At 49.6% G+C, this 18,640-nt stretch overlaps 3 protein-coding genes across 4 annotated transcripts in view; 1 reads left to right on the top strand and 2 right to left on the bottom strand.

The window, feature by feature from the left end:
* NUP188 (nucleoporin 188) overlaps positions 1 to 5,155 on the bottom strand; it is a 41,913-nt gene extending 36,758 nt beyond the window's left edge. Inside the window, exon 1 of the mRNA XM_032478592.1 lies at positions 5,124 to 5,155. Within this exon, the coding sequence (XP_032334483.1) occupies positions 5,124 to 5,155 (32 nt within the window). The remainder of the gene's footprint in view (positions 1 to 5,123) is intronic.
* A 79-nt stretch (positions 5,156 to 5,234) lies between these two features.
* On the top strand, positions 5,235 to 7,311 carry DOLK (dolichol kinase). The gene has a single exon (XM_006181911.2). The coding sequence runs from the start codon at positions 5,515 to 5,517 to the stop codon at positions 7,129 to 7,131; it is 1,617 nt and encodes a 538-aa protein (XP_006181973.1). The 5' UTR covers positions 5,235 to 5,514; the 3' UTR covers positions 7,132 to 7,311.
* A 2,194-nt stretch (positions 7,312 to 9,505) lies between these two features.
* Positions 9,506 to 18,640, bottom strand: PHYHD1 (phytanoyl-CoA dioxygenase domain containing 1). 2 transcript variants are annotated; one of them, XR_004319522.1, is made up of 11 exons: positions 18,561 to 18,640; positions 17,122 to 17,280; positions 14,635 to 14,710; positions 14,471 to 14,518; positions 13,447 to 13,502; positions 13,299 to 13,361; positions 12,567 to 12,659; positions 11,215 to 11,343; positions 10,993 to 11,109; positions 10,030 to 10,156; positions 9,506 to 9,925 (listed from the first exon to the last, which is right to left on the bottom strand). XR_004319522.1 is itself a non-coding variant. In XM_006181909.3 (11 exons), exons 1-11 carry the CDS (start codon positions 18,591 to 18,593, stop codon positions 9,880 to 9,882), a joined length of 876 nt encoding a protein of 291 aa, XP_006181971.1. In that variant the 5' UTR covers positions 18,594 to 18,640; the 3' UTR covers positions 9,507 to 9,879. The 2 variants fall into 2 exon arrangements, 1 of the variants encoding a protein (XP_006181971.1); XM_006181909.3 differs by having other exon boundaries at positions 9,507 to 9,925; positions 12,638 to 12,659.

The raw sequence follows: 18,640 nt of genomic DNA, 5'->3' as shown, positions 1-18,640 counted from the left end.
TATATACCGACAATGGGATACTACTCAGCCATAAAAAAGAATGAAATCATACCATTTGCAGCAACATGGATGGGCCTAGATATTATCACAATAAGTGAAGTAAGTCAGAAAGAGAAAGATAAACATATGATATCACTTACATGTGGAATCTACAATATGATACAAATGAATTTATTTACAAAACAGAAACAGACTCACAGACATAGAAAACAAACTTACATTACCAAATGGGAAAGGGGATAGGGGAGGGGTAAATTAGGAGTCTGGGATTAGCAGATACAAACTATCATATATAAAATAGACAAACAAGACAAGCACGGGGAACTATATTCAATATCCTGTAATAAACCATAATGGAAAAAAATATGAAAAAGAATATATATTATATACATACACATATAACTGAATTACTTCGCTATATATCAGAAACTAATACATTGTAAATCAACTATACTTCAATGAAAAATAAACATTTTTTTAAAATGGTCTTTTAGAATTTTCCCATCAAAAGAGGATTAAGCCCATGCCTAAAAATCATAAATCTCTTTCCTAAGGGTTAATGCTTTTAAGAAAACTTCAGTTCTTCTGAATCAATAGTCACCAACTCCCACAACTGCACTGTGGAATCACTTACCATTTTTCTGATAACAAGAGAGCATTCACTATTCAAAAATTACAAGATCAGATCCAGTTAATGAAACAAATAAGTCCCTTTGTACTGGCAATGTATATTAAAAGATATGAATAAACCAAGCCCTAAGTAATTAAAGACAGAGGCAAGCTCACAATTTAAAGAAATTTACAGTAAATTTTGAAAGAATGCCTTTGGTAAAGAGAATAATTAACATCTAATGTTTTTGTTTGATAAATCTGAATTAGCAAATAATAAAGGAAGGCCTTTATTTTAAATGGCATATATTTTTACTTTACCAAGAATAGCTTCTGGCTCGTACAAAACAGACTGGATACCTATTATATAACACACAGCTAATAATGGGGCTAACAGTACATCACAATTAATGGAGAGAAATTTATCATTAATTGAAGGCTTTTGCATGCCTGAGCTACATTACTTTTTTTAAATCACTCTTTCTTGATATTACACCTTCCAATTTCAAAAGCTTGCCCCATCAATAAGCTTTAATGTATCTGCATTTGCTTTCAGAACTTCAGTCTCTAACTAGCCAGGTAGCAGTGATTCTCAGGAGACTGAAAATACCACTACCAGTTCTCAAGGACCAGCTGCCAAGATCCAGAATTCCTTGTTTCCTCAAATTTGAGCTGTGGGCATTTGCTACACCAAAATTTGTATAGTTAAAAAAAAAAAAGTCCTTAGAAGAGTGTTTCTCAAAATGTAGTTGATCCTCAAACCAAACATAGCAAAATCAGCTGGAAACAACATACCAACAGTGTAGAATCCTGGTCATCACCCAGAGCTACTCATTTTCAGAGGCTGGGCATTGGGTATGGGAAATCTACAATTTAAAATAAGTATCCAAATGAAGTCCTAAATTATCACTGCTCTAGGGCATCAATTAGTCTCAGAGGAGCAGGTAAAAGGCTTGGTCAGTACAGACCCTCCTTGCCTTTTATGTTTGATACATTTAGTGGCACTTTTTGGGGGGGGGGCGATGAGGGATTGGGGAGAAAAAGATGCTGCTACTAAACAAGATTAAAGATCAGTGACCTAAAGTGAAGCAGTAACTTTTACTACTCAAAAGAAAAAGGAATTAGTTATTTCTTTAGGAACTCATCCTCATTCACAAAGCCATGTCATATTATGGTCTTTTTGTTATAAGGTATCAAAAACAATGTTTATTAAAAATGAGTGTGATAAGATTAGCCAACATTTATTGAGCAGTTATGTAAGACGCTGTGCTAAATCAGTCCTTAATGCTTTGTCTTATTGAATATTTCAATTTACCAATGAGGCAAAGACTGTTATTGCCTCCATTATTTCATTAGGAAACTAAGGTTTCAGAGTGGTTAAGTAACTTACCTAAGACCACAAAGCTAATTTATAATGGAGCCAGAGCTTGAATCCAGGTTGGCATGACTCCAGGGTTTGATCATTACATTACACCGCTTCAGGGTGCACCCAAGAATAAATGGAAAATAACCTTTAAAAATTGTATTAAAAATTTTTTTTAAAAAGTTGCACCCAAGAATTGACACTGTAAGTAGGCAAAGACTGAGGTTAAGCTTTCAGTCCTACAACGGTAGATCATACCCTAACACAAAGAGGCTCAAAAAATACATGCTGATGGGCAAATATTAAAGAATAAGAATGATATGAGTCCCTTTTAGACCTGCAATCTAGTTGGAACACAAAAACTAAAAAACAAATATATGCAGAAGTGCCAAGAGAAGGTAGAATAAAGGAGAAAATGGTAGTTTATCAGGAAGGGAATCCTTGTGGAAATGAGTGTTAAACAGGTTCCTCAATGTCTACACATTTATGGTCTAGGAATAAAGGGGATACAAATAAATCTGAGATCTTCAGGGTGCTCACTAGTGTCGGGAATGACAAAGGACAGTAAACATACCTTACATAATCAGCAAAGAGTAGAAAGTACCTGATCCTAACAAAAGAATAGAACCATACAGGACAGAAAAAAGTCAGAGATGAGAGAGATCACTGGGACGTGATCCAGGAATCGATGAAGGACTTCACCTCAAATTGAGACCTGAGGTTTGAGCAGCTGATTCTCAAGACACAACAGACATGGCTGGAACTGTGATGTCCAACTCAAGCCTCAGGGTAACATCTTTCACACATATTTTCAAGAAATGATGTAAGTGCTAGTGTCTCCCATTTATCTGCACAATACATAATTTGAACTAAGTGTTTTGGGGAGAAACTAAGGCACAGAAATTGAATAATTTTCCTCAAAAGTGAAGATAAAAAAAAATTATTGACTTCCAGTCCAATGTTGTAGCAGACAAGGAACTCCATTCCTAAAAGAGCTGATGTTAATGGAAACTGGAAATTATCTTCCTTAGAGAGATCCATGTGGTTGGAAACCTTTGGATAAAAGCTACCAGGAGGTCAGAAATAATTGTCTTAACAATTGAGTCCTTTTGATAGAAAGCCTGAGACACAGCCAACCAACTCTGATATAGTTCTTCTGAGAAACACAGAATATTTGACATGGAAATCATGAATAAAAGAGGCCACTGCCCATGGATGCTGTGAATCCCGATGAAGCACACCTCTTTAGTGAGAACTGAGATTTAAGCTAAGCAGCAAGTTTTTCAAACCACAGTTGTTTTTAAGCACATATTAACTGAAGAACACAACAGATACCCCCCAAAATGCCAATATTCAACCTTTCCGCCAAACCTTCAGTGAGTTTCCCAAAACCCTGAGTTGAGTATTATTGCATTTTTAACTAGTGCCAACTCATATTTTGTCTTTTTTTCCCCTTAGTGCCAGTCCATATTAACATACACCTTCTTACATGTTTCAGAGCCACCTCAATACCACTCTGAAAAAGACTCACATTTGGAGAAACAGACTCAAATGATAAAGTGACCTGCCTGTTGTCATCTGCAAATCAGCAGGCATCAGGGAAAGTTTTCTCTTAGTCCAAACCTCTAGACAGTTCAAACAGAAGGCTACTGTTCAGTATAATCTCAATCGTTACAACGTGCCTTCCAGCACAAAAAGAAAGAAAAGGAAAAAAAAGAAAGAAAAGAAAAGAAAGAAAGCAAACTCCTAAAATAGTCTATGAGCAAAGCAGAGCCTAGAACTCCTAGTGCCATTTCTTCCATCTTCAGGTATGAGTTTGGTAGTTTCCCCAGGATGAAGAAAGAATCTTTCAGGCAAATTAGTAGTTTTCTTTCCCTTGTCCTCTTTCATTAAAGAACGTCTTACCCTGCAGGAGAGGAACTTTATCAGAGTTCCGCAATGACTATAAGATAAGCCTAAGAAAAGGAGGGCACAGTGGCCACAATGCTGCTCCATATAAGAGCTAACACGAAACAGCAAAGGAGGAAAAGCAAACTGGTCCTCACAAGCTTCAGAAGTAGTTCAGTGGAAATGCCAAAGCAGAAAATCTCACTTGAGCAGAGAGGTGAAGGCAAGTGGTATCAGAGAACATGGACGATACCTGTAATAAATATTGACTGAGAGCCTGTTATGTGCTCTTCTGGGTGCTGAGGCTACAGTATTGGACAAAACAAAAAAGTGGGGAAACACTGCTGGCACAGGGTACAAGTGACAGGGAAGGGGAGGCAGGAGGGTGGTAGGGAAAAGGGACGACACTTCGAGCTTTTAAATGAACGATGGAGTGCATGGTGATCTGGTTTAAGCTTCGGAGTCGGACACACTTCTGGCTGAATCCTCACTTTACCCCTCAGCCAGGTCTGAGTTGGGTTTGTGAGTCATCTGCACAATTCAAGGTGCCTCACGGAGGGAGTTGTGGGAGTCAATGAGATAACGCACAGGAAAGAAAGCGCGTCGCCAGTGTCTGGCGCCAGTACGCACTGTCGAAGTAAGAACTGTCTCTTTCTTTCTAATATTTTATCTTCCCGTCCCCAAAGCCCAGTACCGTACCCAGAATGTCGGCTAACGAAATCAGGGCGTGAAAAAATGAATAGATGGATGAATGAAAGACTGAGCGGCGAAAAAGAGGGCAGAAATTGCCGGGAGGTGGCTCGGCGACGCCCGAAACAGGCCTCCCAACGAGAGCACATGACGGAACCTGGGGAGCGCCGCCGGACCCGGCACCGGAGGCTGCAGCGGGGACGCGGTAGGGGCTCCCCCGGGCGACCGCGAGGCGCCCCGTCGCGCCGGACAGGAAGCGCGGGGTGGGAGTGGGGGGGCGCCGGGGGACGCCCCGAGGGGAGAGGGGAGGAAAGGAAAGGGACTGGGTGAAGAGACGGGAGGCCGGCGCCGAGAGAAGGGGTGAGGCACCGTCCCCCTTCTCGGACAAGTCGCCTCAGATCTCCGCGCGCGGGGACCGTTTGGACGTAACTGCCTCCTGTCCCGGCGCCTGTCCATCTAGCCGGCCTTCGCCCGGCCACCGCCGCCACATCACGCCCCTAACTCCCGCCCAGCTTCAGCTCTGCTTGGACCCGCCGCTTCACAACCACCCCCGCCGAGTCGGCCCGCTCCGCACCTCACACACGGATCATCGGCGGCCGCCGCCATCTTCGCGCGCGCGCGCGCCCCAGCCCCGCCCCCAGACGCCACGCCCACGTGACCACGCGCCTCCAGGGCGTGGAAGGGGCTTCTCGTCACGTGAAGGCGGGGCGGGGTTAAAATGGCGATGCCCAGAGAGGTGAGGAAACCCGGGCGAGGGCGGCGGAGGCAGTGAGGCAGACGGCCGAGGGCAGACGTCTGCGCCGTAGGTGGGAAGCTCCCAGGCGGCAGAGAGTTCTCGCAACTGGAGAACGGAGAGAGGTCCTGGCTGGGTGAAGCTACCGCTGTCTGCCTGGCGGGGCTTAAGCGGCCGAGAGTCCAAAGCGTCCCTTGTCACCCCGGTTTCCCGCGGTCCCAGGTCTAGAGAGATGACTCGAGAGTGCGCTCCGCCGGCCCCTGGGTCCGGGGCTCCTCTAAGCGGGTCGGTGCTGGCAGAGGCAGCAGTGGTGTTCGTAGTGGTGCTGAGCATCCACGCAGCCGTGTGGGATCGCTACTCGTGGTGCGCTGTGGCCCTCGCAGTGCAGGCCTTCTACGTCCAATACAAATGGGACCGGCTGCTACAGCAGGGAAGCGCTGTTTTCCAGTTCCGAACGTCGGCAAACAGTGGCCTACTGCCCGCCTCAGTGGTCATGCCGTTGCTCGGGCTGGTGATGAAGGAGCGCTGCCAGACTGCGGGGAACCCATACTTTGAGCGCTTTGGAATTGTGGTGGCGGCCACTGGCATGGCAGTGGCTCTTTTCTCATCAGTACTGGCACTGGGCATCACTCGCCCAGTACCCACCAACACCTGTGTCATCTCAGGCTTGGCTGGAGGTGTCATCATTTATATCATGAAGCACTCACTGAGTGTAGGTGAGGTGATCGAGGTCCTGGAGGTCCTGCTGATCTTCGTCTACCTCAACATGATCCTGCTGTATCTGCTGCCCCGCTGCTTCACCCCTGGAGAGGCACTGCTGGTATTGGGTGGCATCAGCTTCATGCTCAACCAGCTCATCAAACGCTCTCTGACTGTGGTGGAAAGCCAGGGGGACCCGGTGGACTTTTTCCTGCTGGTCGTACTGGTAGGGATGGTGCTCATGGGCATCTTCTTCAGCACCCTCTTTGTTTTTATGGACTCAGGCACCTGGGCCTCCTCCATCTTCTTCCACCTCATGACCTGTGTGCTGGGCCTTGGCGTGGTCCTGCCCTGGCTGCACCGGCTCATCCGCAGGAACCCCCTGCTCTGGCTTTTTCAGTTCCTCTTCCAGACAGAGACCCGAGTCTACCTCCTAGCCTACTGGTCTCTGCTGGCCACCTTGGCCTGTCTGGTGGTGCTATACCAGAATGCCAAGCGGTCATCTTCTGACTCCAAGAAGCACCAAGCCCCTACCATTGCACGGAAGTATTTCCACTTCATTGTAGTAGCCACCTACATTCCAGGTATCATCTTTGACCGGCCACTGCTCTACGTGGCCGCCACCGTATGTCTAGCAGTCTTCATCTTCCTGGAGTATGTGCGCTACTTCCGCATCAAGCCCCTGGGCCACACTCTGCGGAGCCTCCTGTCCCTCTTCCTGGATGAACGAGACAGTGGACCACTCATCCTGACCCACATCTACCTGCTTCTAGGCATGTCTCTTCCCATTTGGCTAGTCCCCAGACCCTGCACACAAAACGGTAGCTTAGGGGGAGCGAGGGCTCTAGTCCCCTATGCAGGTGTCCTGGCTGTTGGTGTAGGTGACACTGTGGCCTCCATATTTGGCAGCACCATGGGGGAGATTCGCTGGCCTGGAACCAAAAAGACTTTTGAGGGGACCATGACATCTATATTTGCCCAGATCATTTCTGTAGCTCTGATCTTAATCTTTGACAGTGGAGTGGACCTAAACTACAGTTATGCTTGGATTTTGGGGTCCATCAGCACCGTGTCACTCCTGGAAGCCTACACTACGCAGATAGACAATCTCCTTTTGCCTCTCTACCTCCTGATATTGCTTATGGCCTAGCTGCTGTGCAGCAGCAATGGAGGAAACAGGAACATGGGGAGGATGAATGGTCCCCACAGCAGCCAGCCACTTAGGCAGGAAGAGCCAAGGACTGAGAAGCAGATTTAATTTTTTCAGTTGAATAGGATTTAAAATAAAAATCAAAGCTCTCCTGGTTTTAGTTTTGCTGATACTTAAAAAGCAAAAAGGCTTAAAGGATAGTGCAACAGTTCAAAAAGCTTGAGTGTGCTGCAGGGCCCCCCTCACCTTGCCGTCCTCAAGGGTCTGGAGTGGACAATGGAGGCAGTAGGGCATAGTGGTTAACGCTTCAGGTTTTGGTGTCAGACTCATCTGGTCAGAATCTTTGGCTGTACCACTTCTTAACTGTGTGAGTTGTGTAATCACTCTGCCCTCAATTCTACTGTCTGCAAGATGGGAATAGTAAGAGCCTACACCTCACAGGGTACTGTGAGGATCTGATAAGATAACATGTGTGAAATTTCCAGCCCAGGGCCTGCACATAATGAGCAGTCAGTAAGGGAAAGTGTCATTGTTACCCAAGGCCAGTTGTCATCTCAGCAAAGAGCCAAGCAAGCCAAAGGGTTATGTGGGTTGTACTTGGAGACCAGAATGATCTTACTCCACTGATTTCATTTGGAGAAGAATCCAAGAGGAAAATAGCCAGGTGTGTGTGGTTTCTCCCGTTTGGGCTAGGAAGAGCTGAAGGGGAGAGGTGGGATGGGCTTGGGGCATCCCTGGAAGGGCTGGAGAAAGAGGATCCCACCCTGGGCTGACTACCTGTTTCAGCCAACCCCTACCCTGCCTCACGGTCTCTGCTGCCTGGCTGAGTGGTGCTGATTTACAGGCCAGACAGCACAGGGCTCTTGTCAAGGGCTCCCTCCTGAGACTTGTCACACTCCAGTCACGTACACACCTGTGTTTATCTCTTCTGTGGCTTCTAAGAAATTAGAGCCAGGGGGGCCAGTGAAGTTTACTGAGAGTTCAGAATCGCTCTCCGGCAGGGAAGGACCCATGCTCCAGCCTTGCTCTCTGGGAGGATGGAGTCCAGGTCTGCCTGGTTCCCCACCACAGCCCCCAGTGCCAGCACAGCCTGCCTGGCACATAGCAGGAACTCAGTAGACCTTCACTGAATGGATGGACATCTCCCATCAGCGAGAAGACAGCACAGCAGGTTTCTAAAGGCCAGCCTGACAGGGAGGGGCCTAGGAGGAAGAGATGAGAACTTTGGCCCACCAAAGCAGAAGCCAGGAGCTAAGCTCCAGGGAGCCTGTGCTTCTGCCTGGGCATCACTGCCAAGCCATTCCCCTCCAAAGACAGTACTAGGACATTCCTTTTGGGCCCAAAGGAGACTGAACAAACCCTTCTCTTTGCTCCGGCTCCCCACTACTGCTTGCTGTAGGAGGTAGCAGCATGTTAGGGAAGAGGACAGACTTTGCCTCACTGACTCCCCGGGTGGCCTTGGTTTGTCCACATATACAGTGGGGGCTGGATATCAGGGTCAGAAATTTATAAGGCTGCTGAGGCCAGGCAGGTAACGCAATGAAAGAGGGTGGGGAAGGGAAGCCGAGAGCACAACGGCCTCTAAGGAGGCAGCTCCAGTCAGTCGTCGCCTAGGGTAGACCACAGGTCCGGGCCATTGACCTGCTCCTTCGAGGAAGCTTAGAAACCTGGATCATTAAGTGAAATCTCCCAATTTTAAAAAGTTTTTTTTGTTGTTAATGCTGAGGCCCAGACAGAACACTTCTGCACTGTGAAATCGGCTGGTGGCCCCCAGTTTGCAACTTCTGGGTCGAACGCCAGCTCAGCAGGTTTTGGATTTGGTAGTTGTTCCTGCAGGTCTGGGTGCCTGCCCAGCATGCCCCAGCAGGAGGGACCTGTACAGGTCCTCATCCAGCCCCCTGATCATAGAGGTGGCAAAACGAGCCAAGAGAGAAGGGCCTGGCCTGAAGTGGGAAAGCGAGTTGGTCACAGAGCCAGAGCAGAATCTAAGAATGGATTCCAGGCCCTGGTCTCCTTCCCCCCTGCACACACACACACCCAGGAAAGGAGGACTGGGAGCGTAGAGTTTGGAAGCACAGGCTTGGGATCCGGCTGACCTCTGAACACCTGGGCAGCTGTGTGACTTGGGCAAGTCACTTAACCTTCCTGTGCCAGCTTCTTCATCTGTAAGCACAGAAGGTAAGAGCACCTACCTCAAAGGTGTGAGGATCCAGTGAGATAAAGTATGTAACACTCTTAGCACCATGAATGCCTACTAACGTTACTGACTATTAGTAACATGATGCAGACCTCACCAGGCAGGGCTGGGGCATCTGGGATGATTTGCAGCCGGACTCTCGAGTGCAAGGCTGCTTGGGAAAGGAGGGTCAAGACGCTGCGTTCCGAAGGCATTTTTATTCAGTGTCTCATGCTGTAATAAGCACGAGTTTCATCTGAGAGGAGAGGAGGGTAAGAAGCCGGCAGAGAAGCAGCCAGAACCCTTTCATGGCTGAGAGGCCGCCTCGAGGGGGAAGTCATGTTGGGGCAGGGGGAGGCAGAGACAGAGATCGCAGGAAAGGCACCCCGCCCGGACTCCTGCTGCCTGGCAGCCACCTCGTGCCTGCCTGTCTGCACAGACACTGGCAGAAGGAAAGCCCAGGAGGGGAGATGCGGCTTCCCGGCTGCAGCCGGGTGGTCAGGTGAGGCGCTGGTGTTGGCAGCCCACAGCTTCCCCAAGGAGGGGACAGCATCCCGGCCCTGAGAGGGCCTTCAGGTGTACAGCGGGGGAAAGGGCAGCTCGGCTGTCGGCTGGAGCCTGCAGAGGATGGGGAGATGCCTTGAGGTGCCGGTAGCACTGCTCCCAGCCTCCAGGACCTCTTCGGGAGACTGTCTGGAACAAACACACACCCCGCCACCTACCAATTCTCCGGGCTCCAGACGGTGCCGGCGGTCTCCATGATGTGGAAAGTATAGGCCTGGCGCGAGCGGTCGGAGAAATTCTGCTCACTCTTGTGCACCACTTCGCCATGGATTAGGACGAGGGCCCCTGGTGGGGACGCAGAAGGTCAGGAGAGCACTCAGGGCAGGAAGGGACATGGTGGGCACCCTCCTCCCTCAAGCAGTGCTGTGGCCTATTCATCCGCATTCCCATCCCTGGAAGCTTGGGCCTGCAGCCTGCCCCAGCATGAGAGGCTTATGCTGTTGGATGTAGGTTCCCCTGGGATCAAGTCCCTTCTGCTGTGGCCTGTGCCCTTAGCAAGGCTAAGCAAGGGCATCCCCTTCCATGGTATTTGCAGAACCAGGCAGAAGCTCTCTGTCCCGTGCCAGCCAGCTGGGGCCTCACCCATGAACTTGGAGTTAGGGCTCAGTCTCCCTTTTTAAAAAGTAAGGGAGTGCTGACAGCCAGCATTTGTGAGCACTTGTGCACCACCTTCCTTGTCATCTCTCTGGCTTCCCCACTTTATGTCTGGGGAAACGGAGGCTCAGGAAGTCTCAGTCATTCGCCCCAAGACGAGGGGAGGGTATAGCTCAGTGGTAGAGTGCATGCTTAGCATGCATGAGGTCCTGGGTTTAATCCCTAGTACCTCCATAAAAAGACAAAGTTAAATAAATGACCTAATTACCAACCCTCCCCCCAAAAAAACCCCCAAAATATTAAATTTGCCCAAAGAGACAGTCCGGAAGTAGCAGCATCTGGATTCCAGCCTGATCTGGGAGACCCTGCTGTTCATCACACAGCTTTCAGTCTTCCCAGTGCCCAACCAACCCGACCTTCTCTCACTCTGACTTTACAACTCTCAGGTGAACTGGGTGGTCAGAGCAAGCACAGAGCCCCGGCCATGGCCTCTGGGCCCTCCTCTGCGCCCTCTGTGCCCCACCTACCTCTCCGCGCTGGTGTGGGCACAAAGAGGCTGTTATCCCGGGCTGGCTCGGACCCAAGGAAGCTGGTGCCAGGCTCTGAGCCAGCAGGGGCCCGGACCATCCTTCTAGACACTCCCCCTGCAGGCCAAGATGGGGCTTTTAGCCTCCCTTTTTATCCCCCGCCGGGTCCCTCCCCCATGAGGCATGGGGGACGAGTGGGCAGGGAGAGACAGATGTCCTCACCAGTGTGGGAGCCAGGGATGAACCAGAGGCAGCCGTTCTCCAGTGTGGCATCCTCCAACGCAATCCACACACCCAGCACCCGGCCCAGGGGCTCCGTGTACAGGAAGGAGGCGTCCTGGTGAGGGGTGACTGCAGCAGGCCCACCTGGGCATGAGGACCCCAGTCCCACCTCACCTTGGCCTTTTCTATTCCCTCCTCAGTCCTCTCAGGACCCTCCAGGCCCAGCCTCCTGTGATCAGTTAGAATTTCACCACTTCCTGGCCCAGAGATTCTGGGCAAGAGATTTCACCTCTCAAAGCTTCAATTTCCTAAACCACAAAGTAGCCCCCGTGATGACCTAACCTTGTGGGGTTGCTGGAGGATTCCATGAGACGGTTTACGAAAAGTGCTTCGTACAGGGCCCAGTGTAGGAATTCTGGCTAAAAAGCAGCTGCTAGTGTTTAATTCCAGCCACGTAACTAAAGCCACTATCCTTAACCAGGGACAGCACCTCCAGCCACCAGATGATGCAGTGTGCGCCACCAGTGGTGTAAGACTGGAAAGTTGGGTGTGAAGGGAGGAGGGGCACTGACTGAGCACCTACACTGTAAACATCCCCTGCGTGATGCTGGGGCCCAGGCAAGGTGGAGGACCGCTGAACAGAGCACCTTAGTCTGTAATGACAAAAGAGGGTGCTGATCTCGCCTGGTTCCTATGTGTTTAGGAACTATGTGTTTCTGAGCCCCAAACTTTAAGAGGAGCTTTGACACTCCAGACAGTGTCCAGATGAAGGTGTCCTAATTTGGGGGAAGCATTTGGAGGAGGAATGGCTGGAGGAAATGGGGGTGCTGAACTGAACAGAGAAGGCTCAGGCAGGGGACGGTCACCCCTCCAGGAGACTGTCCTCAGGCTGAATGGCAGGGAGGAGGGGACCTCACAAGGGGGCTGATGTATGCTCATGCAAGGAAAGAAAGAGCTGCCTGCAGCGGGTGAGCCCTCTGTCCCTGGAGGTACTGGAGAGAGATGGATCATCACCCACGGGGGAGGCTGGAAAGGGTGTCTGTGTATCCTGTGGGGTTTGTAATTAGATAAGCAACTTCTATGCTGAATCAGTCCCCTAGGGAACTTGTTAAAATACAGATTCCCAGCCCCTTGCCACCCTCCTGACTCAAGAGCTCGGGAATGGGGCCCAGGAATCTGTATTTTTAACCAACTAGGCTTTGCTGCCAGGGTCAACCACTGTTTCAAGGGCTCCAGGATGCCCTCCCAATCCACTTGGGAAGGCACAGAAAGTGGCGTGGCTTCTCCCCCCTCCCCAGCCCAGGCTCTCACCCCTGGACATCACAGCAAGTGCCATCCCTCCCCCTGAAGACCTGACAATCGCTGAAGTCCCAGATCTCCCACCAGGCCTTTGCTGGGCCCCCCAGCCTGCTTCTTGGCTCACCTTCGCCCCCAAAGTGAGGTTGCTGCAAGAGAGAGAGAAGGGCTGGGTGCGGCTGGGGACAGCAGGAGGCACAGGGGCTGCTCTGAGTCATCTGAGCGGGGTGCTATTCCCCGGCCACGGGTGTTTCCCTCCAAGGATTCCAGCTCAGCACCTAGCTATCCAGCACCTACTGTGTGCTGGGCCCAGGAGGGCTGCAAAGCGGAAAACCACCCTGCCTGGGGATGCTTCCAGTCTGAGCACACGTATGCCTCGCAAGAATGCAAGACAGAAGTGAGGGGCGGCAGGAGAGCCTGGGGCGCAGGCCAGCAGTTAGGCCTCTGGGCTCCAAGGTCAGGGATTGGTCCTCTCTTCCCAAGGGAGCTGGAAGGCTTCTTGAAGGAGGTGGCACTGAGCTGGCCCTTGAAAGTTGGGAGCAGAGCATTTCAATAGCCAGTTAAGGGAGGAGGCAGCCCTGGGATCCCCTTCCTTTCTGCCACCAAATTTTAACCTGAGTTAAGTGCCCAGCACCCTCATCAGAGGGGACCAATTTTACATGTTATCCAACCAACTTAAAAATTCTTCAGGGAAGCAGCTTGTGGCCGATGTAAGGAGAGGCTTGGTATAAGCACTGTGCCCATTTTACAGAGGGTAAACCAAGGCCTGGGGAGGATGGGGAGCTCACCTTAAAGATATACATACTCTGTACCACCACCGGCATCTGGAGGCCCAGACTTCTGGCCAAGGCCTGGAAGGAGGCAGAGGTCACACTGCCGGCCCACCCGCATTCATATCTGGCCCAGCCACCCACCCTCACCGACACCTCTGCTCACCTGCACCTTGGGGGAGTGTGTGACACACCTGAAGACAGGGTCATGGGCATGCAGAGCTGCAGGACAGAGGGGGACTGATGAGCCAGTCCCCAGACCCCATGCGTCCCTCCCACGCCTAGGCCTGGGCACCCAGGTCAGGCCGCACTTTGATATTCTCACCGATTTTATGTGCATTAAGCTTTCTGCTAGTTTATAATCAAGGAAGGGGCCCCACAGAGGCCTTCATCCCACTCATGACCTTTTTACTGTCCTTCTGGCCCTGACTGCCTGCCCCTCAAGGGACAAAGGACTCCAAGGTGGCAGGCTTGGTACTGCCGCTTACTCTGTGCCACGTTGAGCACCCATTTCTGTCCCATAAGCCTTAGTCCCTTCCACATACAACAGGTCTAAAAGGCTGGCCCTGCCTCCTGGGCTTCCAATTACCCCATGGGCGAATGGACATGCAGCCGCAGCCCAGGGCCAGGCACGGAGCAGTCACTGTTTACTACTGTTGTTATTACAAAAAGTGAGGGTCAAACGTTATTTCCTGCCACTGAACGGTACACTTCAAAATGGTTTCAATGAAAAATTTTATCTGTATCTTACCACAATTTGTCAAAAACAAAGCTACCATGATATAACTTCAAGTTTAAAAAGCAACTATAAAATAAATGATAATACATAATCCTGAAAAAAAAAAAAGAGAGGTTTTTGTAGATTGGTTTTGGGGGTCTCAGAACAGGTCCATGTCAACATGTTAGGTGCTCCTTAAGGAGGCTCCAGGAAGCAGTGAGACCCAGAAGCCCCACGTGCCTGGTGCCTGAGTCATCCCCAGGCCAGGCAGTAGAGAGCTGAGGGGTCTGCACACACCCATCTGCGTGGGGGGCTCAGGGGGACTCCTGTTCCCAGTGCCATGGTGGCAGAATCATGCAATTAGCATCATAAGATGCAGAAATGCCATTTGCTGGGCCACAAACTTACTGTGCACTTTGGAGTAAGGCCCTTAAACTCTTCAGACCTCAGTTTCCCCCAAGCCTCTGCTTACCATGGCCAATTTTGTTGATGGATTTCTCCGGAGGGACCAGGAAGTTTCCTGTGGCACAAGGATGCAGACCAGTAAAGGCAGCTGGTCTCAGTGCCCACCCCCCAGCCCCAGGGGACAGAGACCCAAGTCTAGCCACCCCCACCTCTAGGGCTCCAGCTCCAAACCTTTCTTATCAAAGACACCTTTCTCAAAGAAGAATCGAATCTTGTCACCACTGCTCAAGAAATAGTCTGTGCTGCCCTGTGGAGAGAGAACATCAGAGGGACTGAGAGAGCATGATGGGAGCAGAGGTGGATCTGGCTGAGAGGGAAGAGGATTCAGGTGCCCCCCCCAACCCCAAAGCTGCAGACTCCACTGGTGCTTCTCAAACTTGTCCACTGCCGCACAAATGGTGAACGGGAACTCCAAGTGCCTGGAAGCACAGCTGGAACCTACAAGCATGGAATTTCTAGGAGACCTCTTAACAAGGCACCCGACTCCTGCTCAACAGGGCAAGAGTGACAGGTATTAGATCAAACAGGCCTGGATCCCAGGTAGCCTCTGTTTCCTCATCTGTAAAAGGGGAAATAATAATAGAACTCACCTCCCCCGGGCTGTTGGAGGCTTCAGGTAGAGGCTGAACCTTATAACGACTGAGAACACAGACCCTGAAGCTAGAATACTTGGGTTCAAATCCCAGCTCTGCCCCTGACTGGTTATGACCACAACCATATCACTAAACCTCTCTGGGCTTAGTTTCCTCATAAAATATACAGGTTATTAATGGCATCTGTCTCATAGGGTGAGATTGTAGGGATTATGTGTTGGTACATATAAAGTGCTAGAATAGGGGGCAGGGTATAGCCCAGTGATAGAGTGGGTGCTTAGCATGCATGAGGTCCTGGGTTCAGTCCCCAGTTCCTCCACTGAAATAGATAAATAAATGATCCCTCCCGCCCCCCCAAAAAAGGAAAAAAAAAAAAAAAGCACTAGACCAGTGCTTGGAATATGCTGTCATGTGTGTATCTGCTTTTTATTATTATAGTAATATCATAATATTATTATTACTACTGCTGCCAGAGACAAACACACAGAGAGGGCATGGCTAAATGCTCGATAAATATAAGCTATTGCTAATCTTCTCCTTTTTCCTGCATAACTTCTCCTTGTTAATTTTAACATCATGCTTTAAATTTCTTAGCACCGTATGGAAATGATGCTCCAGAAGATGCCCCAGGTTTTCCTTGTGGCTTCAGCCACCCTTGATCACCACATATATGTTTCTTCCTTTGTGGTGACATCCCTAATTTGTGCACAACTGCTGTCACGGGTGCCTACATGGCTCAACTCAGAGACCCACCTGGCCCTTTCAAAGCCCTTCCCACTGAAAACTGAAAGGGTTTTTTTTTTTTTTTCCAACATTCTTAGCTCCTCTGCACTAGGATCAGAGTGAGGGAAACAAGTCTGGGATGCAGAATTGATAATAATATCAAAGACAATGATGCTATATGCATGTCAAAGACGTTAGTTAACTTGGTAATTCACAAGGGAACCAGCAGCAGGTCCAAAGAAGAATTCTAAGAACCACACAAATACAGGTAATAAGAAACAGTGAAATGAATTTACAGATCAGTGCAAAACTGATCTAGCCACAAAGGCAATAATTGCATTCTACCTGACCCAGTTAATAGTCATTTCTATAGACAAGTATCATGTGAGTTATTATCAGTTCTATGTGACTTACAAAGCTGTCAACTCACTCAAAGACAATGAAAGGTGCAGGAAAGCTGGAAAGGAGAGCTAGACAGGACACCCACTGATTTTTTAAAATTTTAATACGCATTTCAAAGTCTTTCACCATATCAGTAGTGAATATTTAGTAGTGAATATTTACTGAATACCAATGCAGCCAAATGAAACCGACTGTTTGGAGCAAACAATCTTTCTGTAACCCTTTTTCCTTCTGAAGTCCCCATCCTCTGGGTTGCCTTCCAATCACTGTAATTCCCATCATGCCCACCAGAGGGCAGAAGCTCCTTGCCATGAGTTTGAGTGAATCCCATTTTTGAGCCTGGACCACAGTTTTGGCTTGGGGGCCCAGTCGCAGGCAGGCTCATAAATTCAGACTATGAAGGGTTAAGAGAACTGTGTGGGAGAGCCCCTGGGTCTCAATTTACCCATCTCAAACTGTACTGAGTCGTACTAGGTCACTGGGGAAAAGAAGCAGAGTTCCTTGTCTCACTGAGGGATGACCCAGGTGGGCCCCTTAGAATCACTTGGCTCATTCTGGGTTGCTGGACACAGAGGCCCTTTGTGGCAAGAGGCCTTCTAAGGAAATTCAGCAGAGCAGTAACACCATGAAATTTGTATCAGGCGGATCTGGGTTCAAATATTGGCTCTGTTAGTCCCTAACTGTGTAGTTTGGGGCAAATGAGCTGAGCCTCATTTATCCCACTTGTCAAATGGGGGCAGTAACTCTGGCCTTATACATTCATAGCAGGGAGTGAAGGAAATATGCAGAGAAGACACATGGAAGACACATGGAAGGGATCTGATTCGTTACCAGAATGAGCCCGTGGGCCTTGGGACCCTACCTTTCCAGGCTGCTGCTCTGGCTGGGGACTGAACTCATCAAAGACCAAAGTCCCATCCATACTGCTCTAGACACCCACCTGGGCTCGCAGCTGCTCCTCTTCCTGGGTGGAAAATTCCGTGCGGCAGTGGAGAGGGACATCCATATCGGCCACTATCTCACCGATCCTCTGTTGCATGGCCATACACTCGTCTGCAGACAAGAATCCTTCCAACACCAGGAATCCATCCTCCTGGAACTGTAGGCAGGAAAGAGACTTTGGCTTCCCCCTGCCCTCAGACATTCTTTATGAAGACTGATTTGACCCCTCCCCAAACCTGAAGCTGTGTGAAGGCAGGACCAAGTGTCCTGTTCATTGTTCTGTCCCCCTCCCTGGCCATGGGGTCTAGCGCCCAGTGAAGAACAATCGGTGTTGGCTGCTTGAATGAAAGAAAGGAGAAGGAGAAGGGGAGGTGTCCCCACCTTTACCCTCCAGTGGGCTTGGGTCACATGGGAATACAATCTCATTCATTTACTCAACTAATATTGACAGCATCTACCATGCATCAGACATGGTTTTAGGAGCTGGAGAATCAGTAATGAGAAGCCAGCCATAATGCCTGCCTCCCAGAACTCGCAGTCTACGGAAGGAGACGTACATCAAACAAACCAGGTGAACTTACCACAAGTCAACGAAGTACGGTGTATCTACCTGGAACGCACCACCGCTGATAGGAAAATATTTACTGACGTGGGGGTGTGTTCCAGATATAGTGTGAGTTTTTTTCCCTAAAGCCAAATGTATATTAATACCCTAATTTGTGGGAACTTTCATAGTTGCTTTCCCCTCTCTGGCTCTCTCTGGCCCTCTCAGACTATCAGATGGGGTGCACAGTAGTGCCTCTTTTGTAAAACATGGCAAGCACTTAATTAGGGCAGTTACTTTGATGGATCTTTAGAGATTCAAGGGCTGTAAGCCAAAATATGAAGTCTCAGCATTGGAATTTATAGGTGGTTTTAAATGTTCTTTTTTGTGCTTTTCTGGTTTTTGTTTTTGTTTTTGTTTTTTTTTTTTTTTTTTTTTTTTTTTGCATTTTTCCCTTGCCATCAGGAACAAACAAGGGTCATGTTTTTGAAGTCTCCTTCGGTCTCATTCCCATGGGTTAGCCTTTAGAGTTTGAACACGTGGTTCCCCAGCCACCTACCCCTGGCTAGGGGTGTGTCAGAGGTGGGGTGGGGTGGGTGCATCTTCTCATCCACCCCTTACCAGATCCCCTTGCCCTGTCCCTGGATGACAAGATCCTGTGTTTTATCCTGATTTCTGGCACATACACATTCTCACCCCACCCCAGGTCCCGTGGCCTGGACACCCCTGGTTGCATGTGCGTTAGTTAGGGGTCGTTATTGGGAACTGACCACTCCAGTTTCCTCTTCTGAAAAATGTAAAGGGATGGATTTGAGTTCCTGGGGACTACTCCAACTCTGGAGGGCCTCCCCACTTTACCTGACCTTCTGGGTCCCCACCCAGCAGGCCCCTACCTTCTGAAGCTGTGAGGGGCTCAGGCAGGCCATGAGGACGAGGCAGGGTGCTCTGCTGGCTCTGGGTTCTGTGCCCAATG

The sequence above is a fragment of the Camelus ferus genome, chromosome 4, assembly GCF_009834535.1.
Source record: "Camelus ferus isolate YT-003-E chromosome 4, BCGSAC_Cfer_1.0, whole genome shotgun sequence".
In the NCBI taxonomy this organism is placed as follows: Eukaryota; Metazoa; Chordata; class Mammalia; order Artiodactyla; family Camelidae; genus Camelus; species Camelus ferus.
The sequence above is the reverse complement of the archived record's forward strand: the minus strand, read 5'-3'. Positions and strand labels throughout refer to the sequence as shown.